This window comes from Platalea leucorodia (assembly GCF_965183815.1).
Source record: "Platalea leucorodia genome assembly, chromosome: 2".
NCBI lineage: Eukaryota > Metazoa > Chordata > Aves > Pelecaniformes > Threskiornithidae > Platalea > Platalea leucorodia.
The window spans coordinates 67,454,616-67,475,416 of record NC_138824.1 but is presented as its reverse complement, the minus strand read 5'-3'; the positions used below and the strand labels follow the sequence as shown (position 1 = coordinate 67,475,416).

General features: G+C 47.8%; 1 protein-coding gene across 2 annotated transcripts in view; it reads left to right on the top strand.

Moving 5' to 3' along the window:
• Window positions 1–5,184: 5,184 nt before the first annotated feature.
• LIMS1 (LIM zinc finger domain containing 1) overlaps window positions 5,185–20,801 on the top strand; it is a gene marked incomplete at its 3' end in the record, with an annotated part of 79,095 nt that continues 63,478 nt past the window's right edge. The window contains exon 1 of one of the 2 annotated variants that reach the window (XM_082304191.1): window positions 5,185–5,250. In XM_082304191.1, the coding sequence (XP_082160317.1) occupies window positions 5,204–5,250 (47 nt within the window). In that variant the 5' untranslated portion in view covers window positions 5,185–5,203. Of the gene's footprint in view, window positions 5,251–7,858; window positions 7,881–20,801 lie in introns of those variants that run through there. The other variant, XM_082304193.1, reaches the window with a different exon arrangement.

The window sequence follows — 20,801 nt, the reverse complement described above, 5'->3', positions numbered from 1 at the left end:
CTTAAAGTAGAAAAATGACAGACTTACATTACTTCGAGTTGCAACTTGTTCCCCCCCCCCCAGTTATCCCAAGGTATTTGACTAAATTCTGTGCTGCTTGACTCCTGAGCGACATTTCCTCTCTTTGGAAGACCTCTGAATACTGGCATTAGCAAAGCAATCCAAATAACCACGCAAAATAATAAACAGGTAATTAAAACTAGTCGCATCAAATTGTTGTCATCAGGCAATGACTTTTTTTTTAACCAATGGCGATACCGCTGATCTTGCAATAGCTGGGGACGCTCCTGCTAAAATACGGTCCCTACGCAGTAGAGAAGGATGGGTTTGTCAGCAGGATTTGCCGTCAGATTTGTTCCCTGCCTTCTGCTGTTGAACAGTGATGACTGAAAAACTATTTCTGAGGCGTGGGTTAGGAATTTGGGGTGGCTCAGGGAGAGGTTTATTTTTTATGATAGGTGGAGCATAATGAGAATAGCCTGATAAACAGAAAGGATGACTGTGTATTAAATTAACTCTTTTTATAGCTCTATCTATCCATGTAGGCTAAGCTTTCAGTTTGGAATAGATGCCCTGAACTTTTTTCAAAGCATCACCAGCAATAAACATTGCTGTGGACAAATGTCCATATTCTTCCGTTATATGCAAGTGGCGTACAAGCTTAAATAAAAATGTGAGCATAATACCATGATCACCAAAAGTCATAAAGTTACCTTTTAAAGTACCTGTTTTGTGGTGCTGCCATAAGTTTTTTCTTTAGCTGTTAGTGTGTCCGTCCAATTACTGACCTTGTCACAAAGCAGAAATTTATGCTGCTAAATATGGAATTTTAATGATTAATTTTGCAGGGTTTTAAGATTGATCTATAAAAGTTATATCCCTGTTCTTGCACTATCTCCTTCCATCTTCCAAGAAAAGGCAAAGCCAAATATACTAGGCATGTGAAAAGTGCATGAAGCAGAAATTTGATTCTGCTTTTATAAGGATGTCAGAATGATCACTAAAATAAGTCTGTTAGTACTCTGGGTAAATTGTATACTATTTTTAAAAATAGCAAATATTTTTATGGAGATCAAATAGTGGTCAAAACTTATTTCCACAATTGAGTTGTGAAGTTATTAATGATGAGCAAGAATGTGAAACGTACATAATTTGTTACTTGTGACTTCATTAACAGTTTTGCGAGGAATGTTTAGCTGGACAACCTGTGTTCAAAAATTATTCATATTTAAATGGTCAAGCTTTCCTTTGCTCTTGCTTTAACTTCATACCTTTGAAGGTATGACATGAAGAACACTGACGCAGTTCACAGTGGAAATCTATTGATTATATTAAGGTAAACAGCCACGGGGCTGCTGTGTTAACAGGCACTCCGAGTGACTAACAACACGAGGAAGAATATACCATCTGCGGTTGCATGAAGTCCTGGGAGAAAGCAAAAGCCAGAGCAAATACCACAGTTGGAAGTTACTTAGTCAAGTCTCTTCATATCACTGTGGCAAAACTGTAAAACACTTTTTCTGGAAATGAAAAAGGACTTGGTGTAAAGATGCTGATATTTGTGATCAGAGACAGGCAGTCAAGTTCTTTCACCAAGCAGCCGCCTTGTCATCTGCCTCCCCAGTAACCCTTCCCTTCTCACTTCTTCCCCAGGCCTACAATAATGGCCTTGTTTGGTGTCACCAAAGCCGATAACGTGTATAGCTCTGAACAGGCAAAGGTTTTGTGCTGTCACTTCCACCGCTGCCAGCCACGGTACTATATTTTGGCATTTCAACAGTCATGGAAGACTTAAAGTGCTCTGGAAACAGAACATCAAAAGCATATGTCTACTTAAAACTGCTTTTTACTCTAGTCTAGCAGGGAGAGATGGGAGAGGGGAAAAAAAAAAAAAAGAGACATTAATTTTGTGATTAATATGCTGGTCTGGAGACATGGAGTCCAAAGTCCCTGCTTTGCCACACGCTTCCTTTGTGAATTTAATTTCAATTTCTCTGTTTCCTCACTCGTCTGCTGGGGATAATGGCACTTCTCCTCCTGATGTCAAGTGCATTAGCAGTCGAATGTTTAACTTTGTGATGGGAGAGCAGCAATAAGTAGGCAGATTACCATATTTTTTACAAACTGCATAGGAAGAAAATGGTTGTAGCCTTTCATTGTACTGGACTGGAAGGAGTGACCTTTTTTTTTTCTTTTCAGTTTGCAGTGTGTGTTTGTGAATCCTATTAAATTATTTGCCTAAGTATTCTGGACTGAATTTTACAAGTTAATTAGAATGCCAGCATGCTCTAATACTACGCAATGGAGAATTAATAACAATTAAGTATTGTTATTCTTGTTGTACAGCAAGACACAACAAAAATGTAAATCAGACCCCAAAGCCAAGGCACAAACTTGCTGCAAAGTGCACAGAGCCTAAGGAGGCAATCTGTGAAACTGAATTCCTGGCTTTTCTTGGTACGGCGCTTCCAAAAGCAGCTAGTACTTAGCGTTTGGCATACATACATGTTTGGGGGAGGCTCTCCCGCTCTCTATGAATGCCTTTGCTACTTTGAGATTATATTGCTAGCTAGGCTCTGGGGATCTCATCTTTAAAAGCACTGGAAAACTGCACATGGTGCAATTCACTTGCCATTAAATCTATTACTGTGATCTCTAAAGGAAGGAGCGTAACGGCTGCGCTCACTGGCAGGCCCTGCCAGTTAATTATTTCCAGAGTTTACTGTTTTGGAGTTTGCTGCCCTGGTAGTTGCACGGCTGCCCAGCCACCTCCCCCTGTTTCAGGCTGCGCTGGTCAGAGGTGCTGCTTTTTGGCTGGGCGCAGCAGTCAGGGGCAGCTGCCTCGTACAGCCCCCCAGCAGGACGGGCAATGGGAGAGACCCCGAAAGCCTTGCAGACAAACTGAGGTTAATTAAAGGAATAATAGGGATTCATAGGGAATAATCTCTATGATTCTATGATCCTTGCAGACAAAACTGAGGTTAATTAAAGACATTCATGAAGCTGCCTACAAGTAATGGCAGACAGCCCAAAGTTGATTAGAAAAAAACAAAAGGGTACTATTACCTTCAGCTGGCACAGAATGAGGACTTACTGACTTAGATGATATACGGAAGCTCTGCTGCCAGACTCATTAAAATGAGTGGGTGGTTTTTTTTTTTTGGGGGGGGGAGGTGGAGGGGGGATGTCTGTTTCATTTTGTTTCGTTTTTTAACAGAATCACAGACTGGTTGAGGTTGGCAGGCACCTCTGGAGGTCATCTTGTCCAACCTCCCTGTTCAAGCAAGGCCACCTTGAGCCAGTTGCCCACAACCATGTCCACACGGCTTTTGAATATCTCCAAGGCTGGAGACTCCACAACGTCCCTGGGCAACCTGTGCCAGTGCTGGGTCACCCTCACAGTAAAAAAGTGTTTCCTGATGTTCAGAGGGAACCTCCTGTGTTTCAGGTTGTGCCCACTGCCACTGGTCCGGTCACTGGGCACCACTGAAAAGAGCCTGGCTCCATCCTCTTTGTACCCTCCCTTTTCAGGTATTAATTGATAAGACCCCCCGGAGCCTTCTCTTCTCCAGGCTGAACAGCCCCAGCTCTCTCAGCCTGTCTTCATAGCAGAGGTGCTCCAGTCCCTTAGTCGTCTTAGCGGCCATTCGTTGGACTCTCTCCAGTACGGCCATGTCTCTCTTGTACTGGGGAGCCCAGAGCTGGACCCAGCCCTCCAGGTGTGGCCTCACCAGTGCGGAGTAGAGAGGAAGGACCACATCCCCCTCTTCTGGCATACCATTCCTTACCTTTTCCAGCCATATACTTTATTTCCCCCTGTGTACAGAAATGTAATCCCTATGATGCTGAACTTCTGCTGTGTTTGGATTCCTAAATTTGGCAGGCAAAACCAAACTGTGCCAAGGAGCAAACAAACAAACAAAAGGCCAGCAGTCTGATGTCTCTGTTTTTTTACAGTTGTAGTTCTGTCCAGAACCATGCTTGGGGCATATCAACCAAATAACTTTTGTGAATTAGATTCCTGAAAGTTTACATTCTTTTCCTAGTCCTAACGGATGCTGAAGTAGATGTACTCTGTGTACATGTAGTTCGAATCACGTCCTGATGTGTTTTCACTTGTACCTGCCTAGGCCGATTTTCCCTGGCTTGCCATATTCCCTGAACGTTCTGTCTTCCTGGAGCCACGCAGAGACCTCCTTAACCCTGGCACTCAAATATTTGCATTTTTCATTTCATCACGCCACTTCCTTCTTCTGGTATTGAGAATGGCAATGGGCGGTGATACAGAGTGCTTAATAGTCCCGCGTTTTGTATAACGCTCTTTCCATTCATCCGTACGTCTCTGAACTCCGACGGTTTGGAATGAGATTGCTTCTCTCCAAGTGAAGCGGGGCCTCTGCCTTCAGGGTTGGCAGCTCCGGTGTTGAAGGTTACTTACTTGCAGTTACTTTCTAGAAAAGGGAGCTGAACCTCAGCGAGGTGCCGGCCTTTTCCTGTCCGATTCCTTAATAGTACTGTTAAATTTTTAAACATGTTGACTAAAAATGGAGTCTCGCTCCAGTAAACACTCACCTAAACGTATTTGGTGCCTTAAGGTGAGGCGATAGCTCTCTCGCTAGAAATAATACTATACTATGCAACCACATGTAAGAAATAGTAAAAATACCTGGAATTGTTTTGACAGCAATTTTCTGTTCTGCAAAAAAACCCAGCAACGCCCGCTCCCCAGCGCCTACTTCAGGTAACCCCGCGGGGCCTTCTGCCCGCCACCCCCCCGCCGGCCGCCCGCCCGCCCCGCGGGGCTGCTGGAAGACGCCCGTCACCCGGCGCCCCTGACCTGCGCCGATGTAACTCCCCCTGCCCCGCTGGGGGGCGGCCGGGGGCGGCGGGGCCCGGCTCCCCAGCGCCCCGCGGGGGGGCGAGGGCCAGGGCGCGGAGGGCGCCGGCCGGCGCGCGGGCAAGGCCGGGGAGGCGGGCACGCGCTGCCGGCGGGGGTGGGGGCGCGGCCGGTGCTGCCCGGGGCGGGGCCTGCCTGCGGCTCGCGGCGCCGGGCCCGGCGGCGGCGGCGGCGGCGCGAGCAGCGCGCGCCCCCCGGCGGCGGCGGCGGGGGGGTGTCGGCGGGGCGGCCGCCCAGCGCCATTACCGCCGCCCGGCGTGGCTCCTCCCGGCGGCGGCGGGCAGCGGGGCAGCGGCGGCCGGCGGGATGCTGGGGGTGGCGGCGGCAGCGGCGGCGGGGATGACCTGTAACAGGTAGGAGAGGCGCGGCGGGGCCGCCCGTCCCGTCCCGTCCCGCCTCCCGCGGCGGGCGGCTGCCGAGGGCGGCGCTTTGTCTCGGCACGGTGCGGCCGGGCCGCTGTCACCGGCCGCTGCCCCGCTTGCTTGAAGCCCCCCGCGCCCGGTGCCCCGGGGAAGGCGGCCCCCCCTGCGCCTGGTCGGGAGGCGGGCGGCGGCGGAGGGCGGCGGCGCCGCCGCGCTCCGGCGGGGTCTGGCGGGTGGGAAGCGCGCTGGGACGGTCCCTGGGGCGGGCTGGGGAAGGGGCTGGGGCCCCGCCGAGGGGGCTGGGGGTTTGCAGCCGCGCAGGTGTGCCGCCGCCTCGCCCCGCCGGGTTCCCGCCGCAGCGGGGAAGTTTCCCCTTCCCTCCGGCAGCCGCCCCGGCGGGAGAGGCAGGGCGGGCAGCGTGGGCACGGCGGCCGTTCCTCCTCTGCCCTGCCGTCCCTCCGGGGTTACAGGCACACGGGGAGCAGCGGGGCGGCCGCTGCGTCCTCCTGGCAGCAAACTGGAAATAATCCACAAAACGCGGGTGTAACACGTAGAGAACGGAGCGTGGCCGTGATTTAACGCCCTTTGCGTTAAAAGGCGTCCTTTCCTGAGGGGGGTTGTTGTTGTAAAAGAGCGGTGCGAAATAACCTCGGGTAGTTATGTGGGGAGACTGGTGTAGTTTTATTTCTATTGCACAATTACTGAGTAGTCGTATCTTAGGGAAGGGTTAATGGGGATGGGTAACGGAAAGCGAAGGCTGTTCTGTTAATCGCCCGGCGTTTCAAAGCCTCACCCGCTGTAGTTGCTTCTTGGGAAGAAATGTCCCAAATTAAAGCACTTGACAAGTGTTGTGCTAATATGTTGAAACCCGGGCTTGAGGGAAGGGAAAAGAGCGATTTTGTACCCAGTGCCCTGGCTGGCGCTGGCTTGGGCTGCAGGTTCAGGACGGCTGCTGGCACACACAGACTTTAGCCTGGCTAAAGACTGCCTTATCTTTCCCGCACCTGATTTCTACTGCGAATTCCTCCAGCTCTGCACCACACCTTTGGAGAAAAGCTGTGGCAGCAGCAACGTCAAGCCGAGCCGGGGCTACCGTGGTGGCACCCTGTGCCGGCGTGCGGCGGGGTGGGCTGCTGAGCCAGCTCTGCTCCCGGGTGCCGCCGGGGCAAGGCAGGGGAGGCGGCAGGATCTCGCCAGCCTTGACCGGCTTTAGCTCTAGCAGCTATGTGCTGAGGAACCGAAGGTAACATGGTTCAGATGTCCATGTGTATTATTGTAACTGTTTTTTCTTCAGTTGTCCCAAAAGCCACTTGCTTTCCTAGCGGGTGATGGGTGCTTCCAGGCCAGGCTTCTTTCTGCATTTCCGAAAGTGGGCGAGTTGTCAGTGTCCATGCTGCAAGCGTCAGTCTCTTGCGACTGCAAGGATCTGCGTCTTGTTCAGCCCCGCACAGGTGCTTCAGCTCCAGTGTGGAGTCTGCCTCTCCGGGTAAATAGAGCAATTACATATTTGGCATCTGTTCTGCTGAAGTTGTCAGGGAGCAGGCCAGCTGCCCTGCTGGTACACGCTTCCCAGGATATGAACTAGGCTACACCCCTGGCACAGCGAGAAATTTTGGGACAAAGTCAGGCTAGAGCCTACGCTTGCAGAAACTTGCTGAGATGAAGTCAGCGGAGCGCTCTGCTGGGAGCCCACCTCACTCAGAGCTGTCTGGGGGGGGCTTCTTCAGCACAAAACGCACACGGTGCATCCCGTGGCGGGCAAGCGGGTGGCCGGCACATCCAGGGAAGCGGCGGCAGCAGAGCGTCCGTCCCGGGGTACGGCCGGTGGCTCGAGCATCCTTCCGCGGCAGCGGGGACGAGCCCTGCCGCCCCCCGGCCAAGCAAATCCTCCCACGGCTGAGAGAGTCAACCTGGCATCCCACCGCTGCTGATGCGCCCTGAATACGAACTGCTCGCCCAGCCAGGGCTGGACATGGGGCCCCTTGCCTAAATTGGACATTTCCCCTCTGTGCCTCTCTTCTCTCCATTTTTTGGGGTGAATCGTTGTATCGAGGACAAGGGTCTGTGCTGTGCTGGGGTTAAGGAGATGAAGGTGCTGTGCAGTTGATTCTTGCAGAAGCGTGGCTCGAAGGAGCTGCCGGCCGGAGCAGGGAGCTCTGCTCGCCTGGCAGGGCGGCACGGCGGGGAGAGGCTGCGGGGTCAGCTCCTTTGGGGGAGCCGGTTGCAGGACTTCTGGTCAAGGGGGTTTTCTTTAGATGATTCCAGTCCGTTGAGGTCAAAATAAATCGAAAGGGCAAGGTTTGTGTAAGAAACATTTCCATCTGGAAAACGTGAGGGGAGGAGATTAAAAATTGGTGCATTTTCTTGTTTTGATTCTTTGGGGAAAAAAACAGTAGAAATGCAAACGTTTCATTCAAAACAACTTTTTAACAAAATATAAGGTGGTCTCAAAAGCTTCTGCAGGCTGAAACTCTTAAGGGGTTTTGGATCTTGACTTTTTGCTCTGATGTAGGCAGTTGAAATAATCTAAGTTTTGGGGAAGAAAACAAAAAAGGAAGGAATGACTTGAGGTCTCTCTCCAGATTTGGTACACGGAAGAGGAGCAGACATCTGGTCAGCAGGTACCCACACGGAGTTCATTATTGTCCTCTGAAATACTCTTCTTTTTAACTTTTTTTTTTTCTTTCTTCTCCACTTTATGGAGGCTTTTTGAACTCCAGTCGCTGCCGTGGCTTTTGTTTTGCAATGAAAGCAACTTGCAGGCTGGCACTGTACCCTGACTGCCCCGTTACCCCTGGCGCGGCTGTCATGCTCCCCGTCAGGCTGGGAGATCGGACCCTGCCCCTGAGGAGAGGGGTTTGGGCAGGGAGGGATGCACAGTTTGCCCTGTAGCTGGGATGATGCTGGGTAGCGGGTTGGGTTTCAATGTTTGGGTTGAGAGTGCTTGAGTTGGGTTTTTTTTAGGGTGGCAGAGGGGATTGCAGGCTGGGTTTTGTGGGCAGCTTTTCTAGCTGGTTATGCTGAACTCTTCTTGATGTGTTATCGTTGGAATAAGTTTCTTATGCAGAGAAAAACATTAGCTTGCAGTTCAGAACGATTATTATCTTAAGCTTTTGTAGTTTCCTAGCGCAAGCTACGTTTTTCTTTGTAGCAATAAATACAGGGCAGCATGCAGTAAAATACTGAACAAAGCAAGCGCCTCTTTATTCAAAGCATAACTACATCAGAAAAACTAGCATAGACTCATTGGATTTACAGCTCTTGGTCCACTGTAGCCTGTGAAGCTCAAAAGTGGGCACTTGGTGTTACTGGCTTTGACAGGTGACTCCATAAATAAGAAGGTAAATGTGATGCTGCAGTTAAAGCTCAGACCTGTAACCCGCAGGTCTTTTTCTTAGAACTGGCTCCATAGTTACCACAGGGGAACCATTAATGGCCTGCAGTATATGGAGGATGGTTTGCATAGTTAACAAATTCTTTTTCAAGTTGCAATAAAATATTTATTATTGAAGCACTTAAGGCAGGCTTTTCAGCTCCTGCAATTGTGGCTTCGTGCTAAGTGTGTTAGGTTAGACATCCTGATTCATCTGTGTTTTGTTCTCCTCCAAAGCCTGGTTTAAAGGTATTTCACTCCGTAGCATAATGCAGTCTCTTATTACTTTTCAATATAGGGACGCTTTAACTATTAGCTGTGCTAAAAGCAGCTTGATAGTTTGTGGGGAAGTTACTTACGTCAGGTCTTTCCATGATGGCAGGTGCTGATGACAAGGAAAATCAAACTGACAGTCCATTTTGATAGCCAAAGCCTTCCCTTGTATAAGCCGTCCATAGCATGCATCAAGCAGCCACGTATGTGGTCTGCTGCGCTTGTTGTTTTAGTGATGCGTTACAGTGCCCGTCACCCTTACAGCTTGTGCAGAAAGGCTGGTGTTGAGGCAGAAAGGGTGGAAGGAAGATGGGAAGGTCCTAATTCAATTTGACGATTAGAGAAAACATAGCAGGGGACTGTGCCCTGGGGTTAATACTTTTCTTCAAATTAGGACACTCCTTTGCAATTAATTCAAGCATTTTCCTTCCTGAGGTGTCTGAATCTTTATGAAAATGTGTACATATGGTTTTTTAACCAGATAGAAGGGGAAAAAAAAAAAAGTCAAGCTACTGTAATTCCCTTGGTTGATTTTGTGTACTTTGATGACCCTTTATGTGAAACAGTTTGGTGAATTTGTCTCAGCACCTGGAGGCCATGGGTGAGGTCAAGGGGGCAGGAGCTGGTGGTGTGCGCAGTGATAAACTGTTCATGGGCAAAGCGGACCTCTTGTCTGCAGTATGAAAACACGTTCCTGTGCAAAAATGGCATGGTCTGGAGTATCCTAGGATGTGCGAAAAATAACATTACAACAAGGCCAGCACCCAGGATGAGGTGTTATGCTCTGTATTTTTCATGTTAATTGCTTTTTCTTATATTTTAAATCAGAAGTCCTTGAGAGTTCCAGCTCTGATCATGCTTTTTTCCATCGCTTTTTAACTCATTAACAAAACCCACCAGCCACTTCTACAGAATTTGATAAGGAGGTGAATCCTAAGCCACCTGGTGCATTTAGAGTTGTTTCAATCACTGCTTGCATTAAGTAGTTTGAAGAACTGAGAACACACTGGTGGATGGGCTTTTAATTGAGTAAAACCTAAACTGGTGGGAACAGTAGAGTTAAAACCTTGGGGTTTATTGCTCGCATCATGGATGGGGAGACAGTGTGGATAATCTGAGAAACTAAGGCAACGTAATGATGTTATGAACGTTTCCTGGGTGGCCCGAGCAGTATGGGGAAGCTGCTGCGCTCAGAGTTATAAGGGTTTTCTGTATTAATATATTGTTTTAGTGTAGTTGAGGGCACTGGGAAAGACCACAGCAAAGCAATGCAGTAACGCCAGCAAATATTTGGGAGGCAACAACACGGCAGAGTGGCTCCTGTCCAGACCCCACGCTGACGTGCAGCAGCTGTGGGATTGATGTGGGGAGAGAAAACCGCACAGAGAAATAGTTTCAAATCTGCCCTGGGCGGGGGAAAGGGGGCTTCGATGCTTTGAAAGGACATTTTGCAGGGGCTTGGCCATCCCCGCTGGGGCTGGGTGCTGCCCGGCGGGGGCGAGGGACCGGCCATCAGCATCTCGCCTTCGCAGCCGCAGCATCCCCGAGTCCTCCCTCGGTGTCTCCAGGCGCCCTCCACCTCCGATTTGGGAGTGAAAAATACAGCTTGGCAGGCGGGGCGGCAGGGGCTGCCAGCCGGCGCTGTCAGGGGAAGGTGGCCCCTGCAGATTCAGGGCTGAATCAGCACAGCAGCCTCCGCTTGCAAAACCCTCCGGTTTTGGTGAATCCTCCGTCGTGAGGAAATGCTTGCACATGGGCACGTATTTCGGTTTGTAGCTTTGCAGATGAACACCGTGTGCTTCTGAGCTGCGTTGGTAGCAGGCCAGGCTTGTGTTTTGTGGCAGAGATCAACATTTGTGCTGGATTAAGTCATTTATTTTTGCCAGGGTCTGCTGGTAAGTGGGCTGAAATTCACTTGGCAGCGGTCACCTCCCAGACCCAGCTCTGGCCAGTGTCACGAAGCAGGACAGACCGTCTCTGGGCCGTGCCAGGGCAGCTGCTCTTCCCGCAGGCGGCGATTACAGAGACATTTTAATTAAGCGTGTGGCTTGCGCTGCAGCTGACAGGGGTGACCTGCACGCTCCCGTCCCCCAACATCTTTCGTGCTGGCACTGGGGAACTGAGCCAGCTGAAAACCCATGGCGAGAGAGATTGGTAGATATATAGATTTAAAACTGAGTTTGTCTCAAGCTAGATTGATTCCTTGATCTTGTGAGTGGTGGTGAGGTCGGTGGGGAAGCAACGTGGGAAAGGTGGAAATATCCGTTTCAGCAGAAGTATGGATTTGTGCCCGGGTTGTGTAGCCGTGGCCCGGAGCGCGGTGTTAAAGATGGGGTCCTGTGAGGAGGTGCTGGGGATCTAAAGAAGGAGGGAGCAGTGTGTGTTGGTGGTCTGGGTCGGGGCTGGGGGCTGCCGGCGGCCGTCCTGGGTGCGGTGTCGGGAAGGGGCACGTCCATGCTCCGTTGCACTGGAGGAAGGATCACCTGCCTGCAGTTTCTTCAAGGAGGATCGCCTGGGTAATTTTGCTTGCTGCTGTTGAAAGCACATTTGAATACGTTCTTTCTGCAGCTTGTTGTCCCCTCCTACAGCCCTGCCTGAAGGGAAACCACCCCGGCAGTGGTTTTGTCATGGTTGTCACAGAACTACTTGTCAGAAATTCACCTTCAGAGGATTTGGAGGAAGGAGATCCCGTGTCCCTTTCCTGTGACACGTAGGTTGTGGTTAGAAAGGGCACGGAGAGTAGCGACACATCAACGCCTGATTAAATCTACCTAACGTTTGTTGGCATGACGCGACTTCATGATCTGAAGGTGCCAGGGGCTTGCTTCACCCATTGCTTTCGGGTCCCAGAGGAGCTGGGTGGTGTTTATACCCACTTGTACGGTCGAGGGAAAAAAAAAAAAAAAAATGGAGCAAGAGCTGTGCCCGTGAGCTCTTACCGGCTGAGTCCCACCGTCTAGAGACACAGCTGCGGGCCGGCCACGGCGCATGTGGCTGCTTGCTCGTTTTGCTCAAGGGCTGTACAGGGAGACAAGGCAAGCTGCTGTGGGAAAGGGGGTTTGATGGGAGCTGTCGGCGAGCTTCACCGGGGCTGAAAGGAGAAGGGCAGGAACCTCTTGAGGGCGACATTTCTGTAGTGCTTTTAAACATCCCAGAAAACAAAGTTTTTTTCCTTTCATAAGTACGTGCAGTTGCAAGAGAGAGGCAATATTCTGACTATATGAGAAAGGAATCGAAGCAGATCATTTTAAAGCTGCTGCTGTTAAGAAAAAGCTGACTTCCGAAATTTTTGTTCCTTCATTCACATTTTTTCCTTTTTGTCAGCCAGCCTCAGGAAATGAGAACATTCTTTTGGCTTTCCGTGCCTGAGTCACATCTTATGTATATATCTCTCTCTCTATAACAATAAGTTAAAACATCTGGAGATGTTTGTTTCAGAGAGGTACTTGTATTAGGGTATCTGAGCTTTAAATGTTTGTACACAGTTGGATGTTTCCAGAGTTTCCCATACTTCTCTGGTTACAAGGATATGTATATTGCTGTTTGTTAGAAAAGCTAAGGGAAATGTGCTGATAACCTAGGGAATATACAAACAAGTAGAAGTAAAGCCTTTAAAGAAAGTGAGAATTTGCTATTTTTTTCAAAAATTAAACTATCTAAGTGGTTGTTTAATGTGAGTTGCATCCAAATATGTAGCTCTTTAATGTTTGCCAAGTATGTATTTAAAAAAAAAAAAGTGTGAGGAAGAAAATCCCAGTAGCTTTTCTCTTGTTCTTTAAAAAAAGAAAAGGAAAAGGAAGTAATTAAAAGCTCATTATACTCATCTCCACCGCTCAGCGAGCTGACACTCAGTGAGCTCTGGCAGCGCTCTGGGTGCGCGACGGGGTCTCACTGCCTCCCTCTGTCCTCCCACCGGGGTCACATGGGGATCGTGAGACTTTGTTTTAAAAGGGAAAAAAAAAAATCCATTTAGTTTAACTGAAGGACAAATATTTAACTTCGGTGGGGGAGGTGGTGGGATTTAGGAGAACAAATAAAATTGATGGGAGACCGGGGCCAGCGGGCGCCGGCGGTGTCCCGTGCAGGGATGGATGGCAAGATCGCAGTGGGACACGAGGGGAAGATTCCCCCAAGGGGCTCCATCCGCCTCCGGGTGCTGACGGCAGCTTCTCCTCCCGCAGCTCCCACTGCAATGCCCTTGAGTTTATGGCTCGGATAAGAAACCTCTCACTGATCAAATATTTTGATTGCATCCTGGCCTTCCTGTTAATTTCTTTGATCTTTTCTCGTTAGTGGATTATAGTGGACTTTCAAAAGTCTTGCTTGTTGAAATAGTTGTATAAATACAGTCATCAGGGTAGGTGTTATTTAGAAAAGTACTTATCTCGCGGAAAAAAAAATCTACCTCCTTTTGCCCCTTCAGTGTGCTGGTTTGCCACCATGTGTCAAAGAAGTGTGATTTCTGTAATTATATCAAAGAATAGCAGCTTATTGTTAATTGTTTGAAATAATCTAAAGGCCGGTGGGGCTTGTTCTTTTGGCCGATTTCCTGCCCATTCAAACACTGAAGGACTGTTTCAGGTTCACATTTTCAAAAAAAAAAAAGAAAAGAAACCCGTAGAGCCAGGACAGTCTCTGGGGGAAGCTGATGGGCTCACAGCCCTGCGATGAATCCCCCTCTGTTGAAATCTCCAGCAGTTACAGTTTCTCTTTTTTTCAAAGAGAAAAGGCTTCTCTTTTCCCCGGGCATCCCGCTCACATGGCGTCCCCTGTGAAATGGCATCGCTCAGCCCTGCCTGATGCCACGCTGGGAGCTGGATGTCTTCAGGCGGCGGCACAAAGGCGTCCGGTCGCCCGGCCGAGTTTAGCTTTGGAGTGCGGCCGGGGCGGCGGGGGGATGAGTTGTGCCATGGCTTTGCAGTCAGATAAAGCGAGGGAGGCAGGATAAAATATTGCTGGTGGCTACGTATGGTTGTAAACCCAAAGGTCAGAGTTTCCAATCTTTGTCTAAGACTGAAAGCCGCGTTTTCCTTATTGTCGCATGCAGGATGGGAACGATCGCCCTGACCTCTCCAGTGGGACCTGGAGAGGGTCCGAGGGTCTTCAGTGGCGGCGGGGGGCTCTGGCTGGGCCAGCACAGATCCCAGCACTGTTCTCAAGGGAAGGCAGGATGCTCACATCCGAGGCAAACCTCACCCAGCAGGCACTGCTCTTCAGACCCATCCCTTCCCCAGCCTGCATTTAATCTGCTGCTGGACCAGGGCTTCGCTTTGAAAAGCACAGAGAAAATGAAGTGCTATTTTAAGTGTCGCGTATTAACGACGCTGCTTCATTTCGACACAGGTGAAGCTCTTTGTGCTTGCGATTGCTTAGCTGATACACTGCAAGGGGAAAATAATTTGGATTTCTTGTCTCGAATTGAATCCGAGTCACAAATGTGAAAATCAATATTTTTATTATTACCATGCAGAGATGGGTAAACAGTACAGTTAAGAGGATCCTTAACATTACCCTTGGGAAAATTACTAGAACATGATAAAATGGCAGAGGATCCAGGAACAGTAATATTGCGTTATTGCTCAGGTTTCATGAGAAAGCTTTCTGCTCACCTTGGGCTATTTCTTCATTTATAAATAGCTTTGTGAACCTGTTTTTAAGAGAGACATTCAAGGAGTTTAATGCTGTTGCATAATATCAATGTCTTTTCAGAGCAGTTTCAGCATGGACAGATTCCCAAGGTAGGCAGAATTATGAAATGAACATTTTGTGTCATTTGAGGTAAAATTGGTTTAGTCATTTTTACCTGATGGATTTTGATAACGTGTGGCTGAGTAGCTGTGTAGTGGTTTGATTGACATAATGGATTTTCTGTTGAGTCCATAAACACACAGTTGAAAATGTGCAGCGGTGTTACTTCCATGCACATACAAAAATAAGTGCCGGAGTCTGCAGAAGGGAAGTGATGGGGAAGATGCTGGGTTGTAAATCACTGTGTGCCCAGCAGAGCCGCCACGGCTGTCGCAGCCATCACTTGGACGAGTTGGGTGGTGGCAACGTGGCATTGGGAGGTCTTCGGGGGGGAGAAGGGCTCCATCCTGCTGGAGGAGGAACCGCGCCACTGAAACCTGTCTTCTGCCGTCCCACCTGTGTAGGCGTGAAGGATGTTGGTGGTACTGATGTTAGGAGAGAAAAATCCTCTGCTTACGTTGAGTAATGCTTCTCGTTCTGCTTGCATTACAGATATTTACCAGTTCTCCCTGCCACAGTGAGGGGAGAATACAATGAAAAACTGCTGAGTTCAGGTTCTCTAACACATCGTTGATCCCTTTCCATGCAAGTGTGTGCAGAATGAGCAGGGCCTTAGTTCCAGATCAAAAGGTTTTCCATCAAACTTGGAAAAACTAAGTTATCCACTCCACGTTCATGGTTTAAGTAATAATGTTCTTGTAGCTGGTCCTGGGGATGCAAGAGAGAGGCAGGGTCTACCTGAAATAGTTAGAAGGAAATTCTTAGTTCATCATACTGAAAATACATTGTTCTGCATTCTACGGAAATGTCTAAAGTTCATCTAAAGTTCATCTAAAGTTCATGTTGATATAAAGTTCAAAAAGCCCAAAGAAAGTGTCTGTGCCATATCTAATATTTCAGATTGTAGCACAAATTTTCATTAGTGCTTGAGTGGAAATGTTGCAAGGATGTTAGCAGAATTGCATTTACTGAAAACTTTGTTTCATTTGCTCATTTCCTTAGATATTGACAGAAATGAGGGAGGACAAGGAGCTCATAATATTTGTCTCAAATATTCTTATCTTAAAGTGAACATTAAAAATTTACAGAAAGGACATACTTGTTTTTTGGAAATTCATAAACAGTGAAATGTATCTAAGTAAAAATGATTGGATTAATTTATTTAGTCTGAAGACAATATAGTCCTGATCACACAGAGCGCTTGAGTTAAATTCCTGAGTTCACTCGGGTCAAGTTATGAGTTTAAATTTTCATTTCCTTGGAGTTAAGAGCTCAAGTGCATGGAGCTGGCACGTCATGCATCCCCAGTAACAGGGCCTGGGTTCACCCTTGTTGTCTGTAGCTCACGCAAGTGTTAAACTGCATCTGTGCTACTGTATTCACTTTATAAGCTTTCTTAAGAGACACCTATGTCACGGCACATGAAGCATTTAAACCAACCAAACAGGTGAAAGAGTGGCAGGAGAAAATGTAGATTTCTTTTTTTTTTTTAAGTGATTCTGCCATAAATTATTCCGTAACTCTGTTCACTGTGCACAAGCAGGTGTTGCAATAGGATGTTGTCTCCAAAATATTACTAACAATTGCCTGGTCAGGTATATAAACAAACACAGGATGCTTCTACTGAAGTCTTCCTTCCGAAGCAAGAAATGCATCAACAAGAATTGCTAACATTTTAAAACCTCAGTGGATGACGGTATGGCATCCAAAGTGCTGTGGCAAGGGGTGCTGTGGTCCTGCCTGTTGCCTTCACAAATTGTCATTGCTGGCATTTTTCTCCCTGGATGCTGGGAAGTTGCAGCTGCCCCTTGGCAGGATGATGCTGCCCGTACCTGAAGAGAAGGCGGTGGCGTGGCACGGCGCAGCTGGGGGAGGCCTGCAAAACGGCCGCTCGGTGAGCAATAACAGTTACAGCTGGGATCTCCAGACCCTCCTGCCAGGCCTATCCCCATGGGCTTCCTGCACTGAAATGCAAAATTTACTCCGGATAAGTAAGAAAGGAGTTGAGAGAAACAGTGGCAGCATCTGGGGACATCCAAACACAAGGCAGTGGTCGGCAGCCCACACGGTGGCGTGGGCGTGGGTACCCTCCTGGCGACTGCACCGAGGGGTGACACCACCTCTCCTGTCTTTTCTCAAGGCGGGAAGAATTTTTTTTTCTTATGCACCTTATCATCTTACATTACCTTATTGTGGCATGCTAGGATGTTTAATTTTCTAACAGCTCCGGTGTATCTGGTTGCTTTGCTTCTGTAAATATGCATTTTCTCTGCTAACAAATGTGTGCTTTTACAGAGGAGATCTTCAACACTTCATCAATCCGAACCACAGCGGTGGCTTTTTCTTCCTCTTCAGCACACAGGCACGAGGCCATGCTATGAACTGATTGCACTAATAACTAGTGTACGGGGGGGGGGGGGGGGGGAGGGAGGGGGCAGCGGGAGAAGAGAGGAAACTGCAGCTGAAGTCAGGAATTGTTTGCTTATTCGTTAGTTATGAAGAGCCAAACTGAGGTCATTTCTAGCTAGCTCGCCAACGTGCTACTGCTTGCTTCGCTTGAGCTCTCTCTGCAGAGTTGCTGTCTGCATCGCCCCTCTGGCTGTATCTTTTGGGAGGTGAGGCCAGCAACCCAGGGAGGATGAAGATTAAATTGCCCTGTATTTTTTTCCAGGAATACAGGAGCTTTTTCTAAGAATACAGAAGTGTCCTCTACAGGGGAACAAATGTGTCCACCTCTCAAAATTGGAGGAGCGTGATTCAGAAAGAGCTTGTCTGCACTGCCATGTCAAGAGGGAAATGAGATGGACCACCATCTGCCTTTAGCTTTTTTTTAAATAGAGTGGCTTTTGCAGAGGTATTTTAAAATGTGGGGGTTACTACCTTTTTTGCTGCTTGACAGTGATATGGAAATACCTGAGGAAGAGGCTTTAAGAATATTCTACGCCCCCCCCCCCCCCAAGCCCCTTTTAATTTCTTTTTGATTTTTAACTCTAAAAATGTCAGTTTTGTCTTCCCTGACTCCTGTATGTGGAAGATTTAGGGCATGCTTGTTGGGAATGGATATCAATTTGTCCCGATACAAAACCATCTGTGAACAAGCCCTAAGGTTTTATTGTGACATCCCACTTGCTGTTGCCACGTTAATAGCTTTTCAGTCAGGTGAGAGTTTTGCAGCCTAGACAGGAACTGAATTTCTAATGGAGAAAATAAACTCTCCAAAACGAAAAGAAGGTTTTAATTAAAAAAATGCTTGTCCTGATTTGTCTTTTTGCCAGCTTCTATAATAAAGGTTGAAATGATAACCCATCATGAAAACCCAAGGTGATTTTCCCTTACTCAGAATCAAGTTCCTTTGAAATCTGCAGGGGTGTATCATTAACTTCAATAAAAATAGATTACTGGAGCTCTGTGACAATTCCATGAGACTGCATGCATGTAAACAGAGAATTCTGCACCAGTTTAAGGTAATATTTGATTATCTTCTGCATGTCGTTAGGAACACAGAAATACCTCAAGCTGTATGTTTGATCACTCGTTGTTTAATGTTTCTGATAACATATGCAAATGCTAGAAGTTAGCATGATTTGGTGTAATGGCTGTAATCCATCAGCACCAACTGATTTGGTGCTGATGGATTACAGCAAATCTTTCTCAATTCTCCTCAAAGCCAATTGAAATTCTGTTGTTCTGTTTAATGGGGCTTGGTTTAGACTGAGGGGTCCGTAAGTGGAACATCAATGGCCAAATAAGACAAAATACCTGCTAATACTTGGAAAATAATTCTGTCATTTTTGAAAGCTTGCTTCTGCATCTCAGATATAGAGACGAAACTATTGCTGTTTTGAGGTAGTTTTGTCTGGATGGTACAGTAAGGTTGGTGTCATAACAGTTACAGCGTGGAAGGATATTTTCCTGATCTATTGTTTTTTGTATTTAAAGAAGAGCAGCTGCTTATTAGATAAACGGGTACAGCATGCCTGCCCGGTGCTGCATCCCTGTGCCCACAGATAAATGCCTTCAGTTGAAGATGATGTAAGTTGGATTTTACACCTGGTAAAAGTATATTTTGTATAATTTATGTCATGCTTGTAACTAGTAAATAAGGATGTTTCAGCTTTTTTTTTTTCATGCAAAAGACTGGAATTTAAAAAGTGACTGTTGCACTATATGACTATAGTTTTATTTACAGTGTTTTTCAACAGATCTTGGCAACACCCTTAAGTTGCCATAATTGGGTTTGCATAGTTTGGCAAACCGTCATGCAAATGTAAATGTGAGAGAGAAAATGAAAGTCTGGACCTGCAGGCTACAAAAAGCGAGTCAGCGCAGGTCTGCTTGCTCAGAAGGCTGGCACCCAAATGACAGTTCAGTTTCAGTCTTACACAGCGGAGTATTAAAAAAATTGTGTGTTAACCCAGTGTAGTGCCAACTGATATAATTTAATTTACATGTTCAGCCTGGTAGCCACTTGGCTGATGACCTGCATGTCGTTCTTTCAGCTTTGGTGCAAACGAAACAGTTACAGATGGGTAAGCAAGAAGGAGGTGCCCATTCACGGGAGCCTTAATGGATCCTTGGATGAGCTCTGGGGGGTGAATTTTACAGTGGGCTCCTGGTGACCTGCCTGTGAGCTGGGAGGGCCTCTCACGGCTGAGGTAAGGTCCAGGTCATCTCCTGGGCACGGGTGGGTCCAGTCTGAGGAGCAGCTGCCTGTGCCATGGACTGGCGGCATTTTGCAGTAGTTGAATTTTGACAAAGCCAGAACACCCCTTTGGGAAAGTGAAGGCAGGGGAGAGGTGCTGCGCATTGTAGCACTGCTTAGTGAATGATGTATGTGAATAAAATAGCAGCAGGAAAGACAGCATTTGTACATCAGCTTGACTGGGGGGATTTTAATCGCTTATGGTGTGTCCCACAAGCAGCAGGGCTCCGAAACGCCTGTAGGGGGGCAGTTCCGTACTGAAGAGGGTAAAGACGGAAGGAAGAAAGGAACATGAAGATAACACTTAGAGTGTCTAAGTCACTGTGGTTTCTAAGGTGTCTGTTTTATTTGGACTGCTTGCTCAACATTTCTTCTGTTACTTTGCATTATACCAGTACTTTTCAATGACATTAAGAGCAGCACATTGGGATTTAATAGTAAAAACAGGATTTTTGTTCGTTCGGTATCATCCCTCAGTGCCCTGTGAACCAAATTTGATTCTGGACAACTGTAATGATTTATTCATTAAGTTGCTAAAACCATAATCTGTGTGTGCGTGTTGCATTGCATTTGTCTTCCTAATTGATTTACACTGGTGATTTCTGCTGCATGCTGAGCACCAGGTCAGGCTGCTCAGAGCTACCTGTTATTATCTCCTTTATAAATATGTGTGGAAAAGCCAGCTTCTGAAGGGGATAGTTGCAAGGCAATGTTAGAATGGAAGATTTGCTGCCCTGGCAGCAACAGTGGCAACCAAATGTGGTACTAAACAGATGCTTGGACTACTTTTGCTTCCTCTCTGCAGTATTCCCATCGTAGCATCCCCAAAGGTGAGGGGGTGGGAGAGGGAGCACTTTGATTACAAGGATTGATAAAAGAAGGAGGATGTCTCTGCCGCAAGGGGATTTTTAGAAAGGTCTCCTTTCCCCAGGCTTGTTTCGTGGACATGCAGCCTTCAGCAGGAGCAGGGCAGTGCAGCGCCTCGGTCCATGCTGGTCTCTGCTCTCAGCTCGGGGTCCTGCTGTCTCGAAAGGAGCCGTGGTGGGTCCAGCCTCTGCGCAGGGCTGCTCTTGCGGTCCAGCCTCTCAGGTGTGGTGGCGGCAAGGTTTAGCTGTGGGAGCAGAGGGGGGAAGGATCTTCCGAAAAGTGACTTGATCAGCTTAGAGTCCCTATGCTGGCTGGTGTTGCACCTGCATCGCTGGTCAGAGGGTTGGGAAGAAATCCAGGAACTCCTCGCTGCTTTTCCGGAAGGATGCCAGGTCTTGCTCGGCCTCTCCCCAAGCACTCCTGAAGAGTGAAAGATGACTGACCGCAAAAAAGTATTGTCTACTTGAGAGGTTTAAAAACCTGTTCTTTGCCCAGTAACTGGAAAAAATGCCTAGCTTCATATATATTACAAGTTATCTGTCCTCTAAGTCTTTTTCTGAGGGAGGGTTATAATAGTGA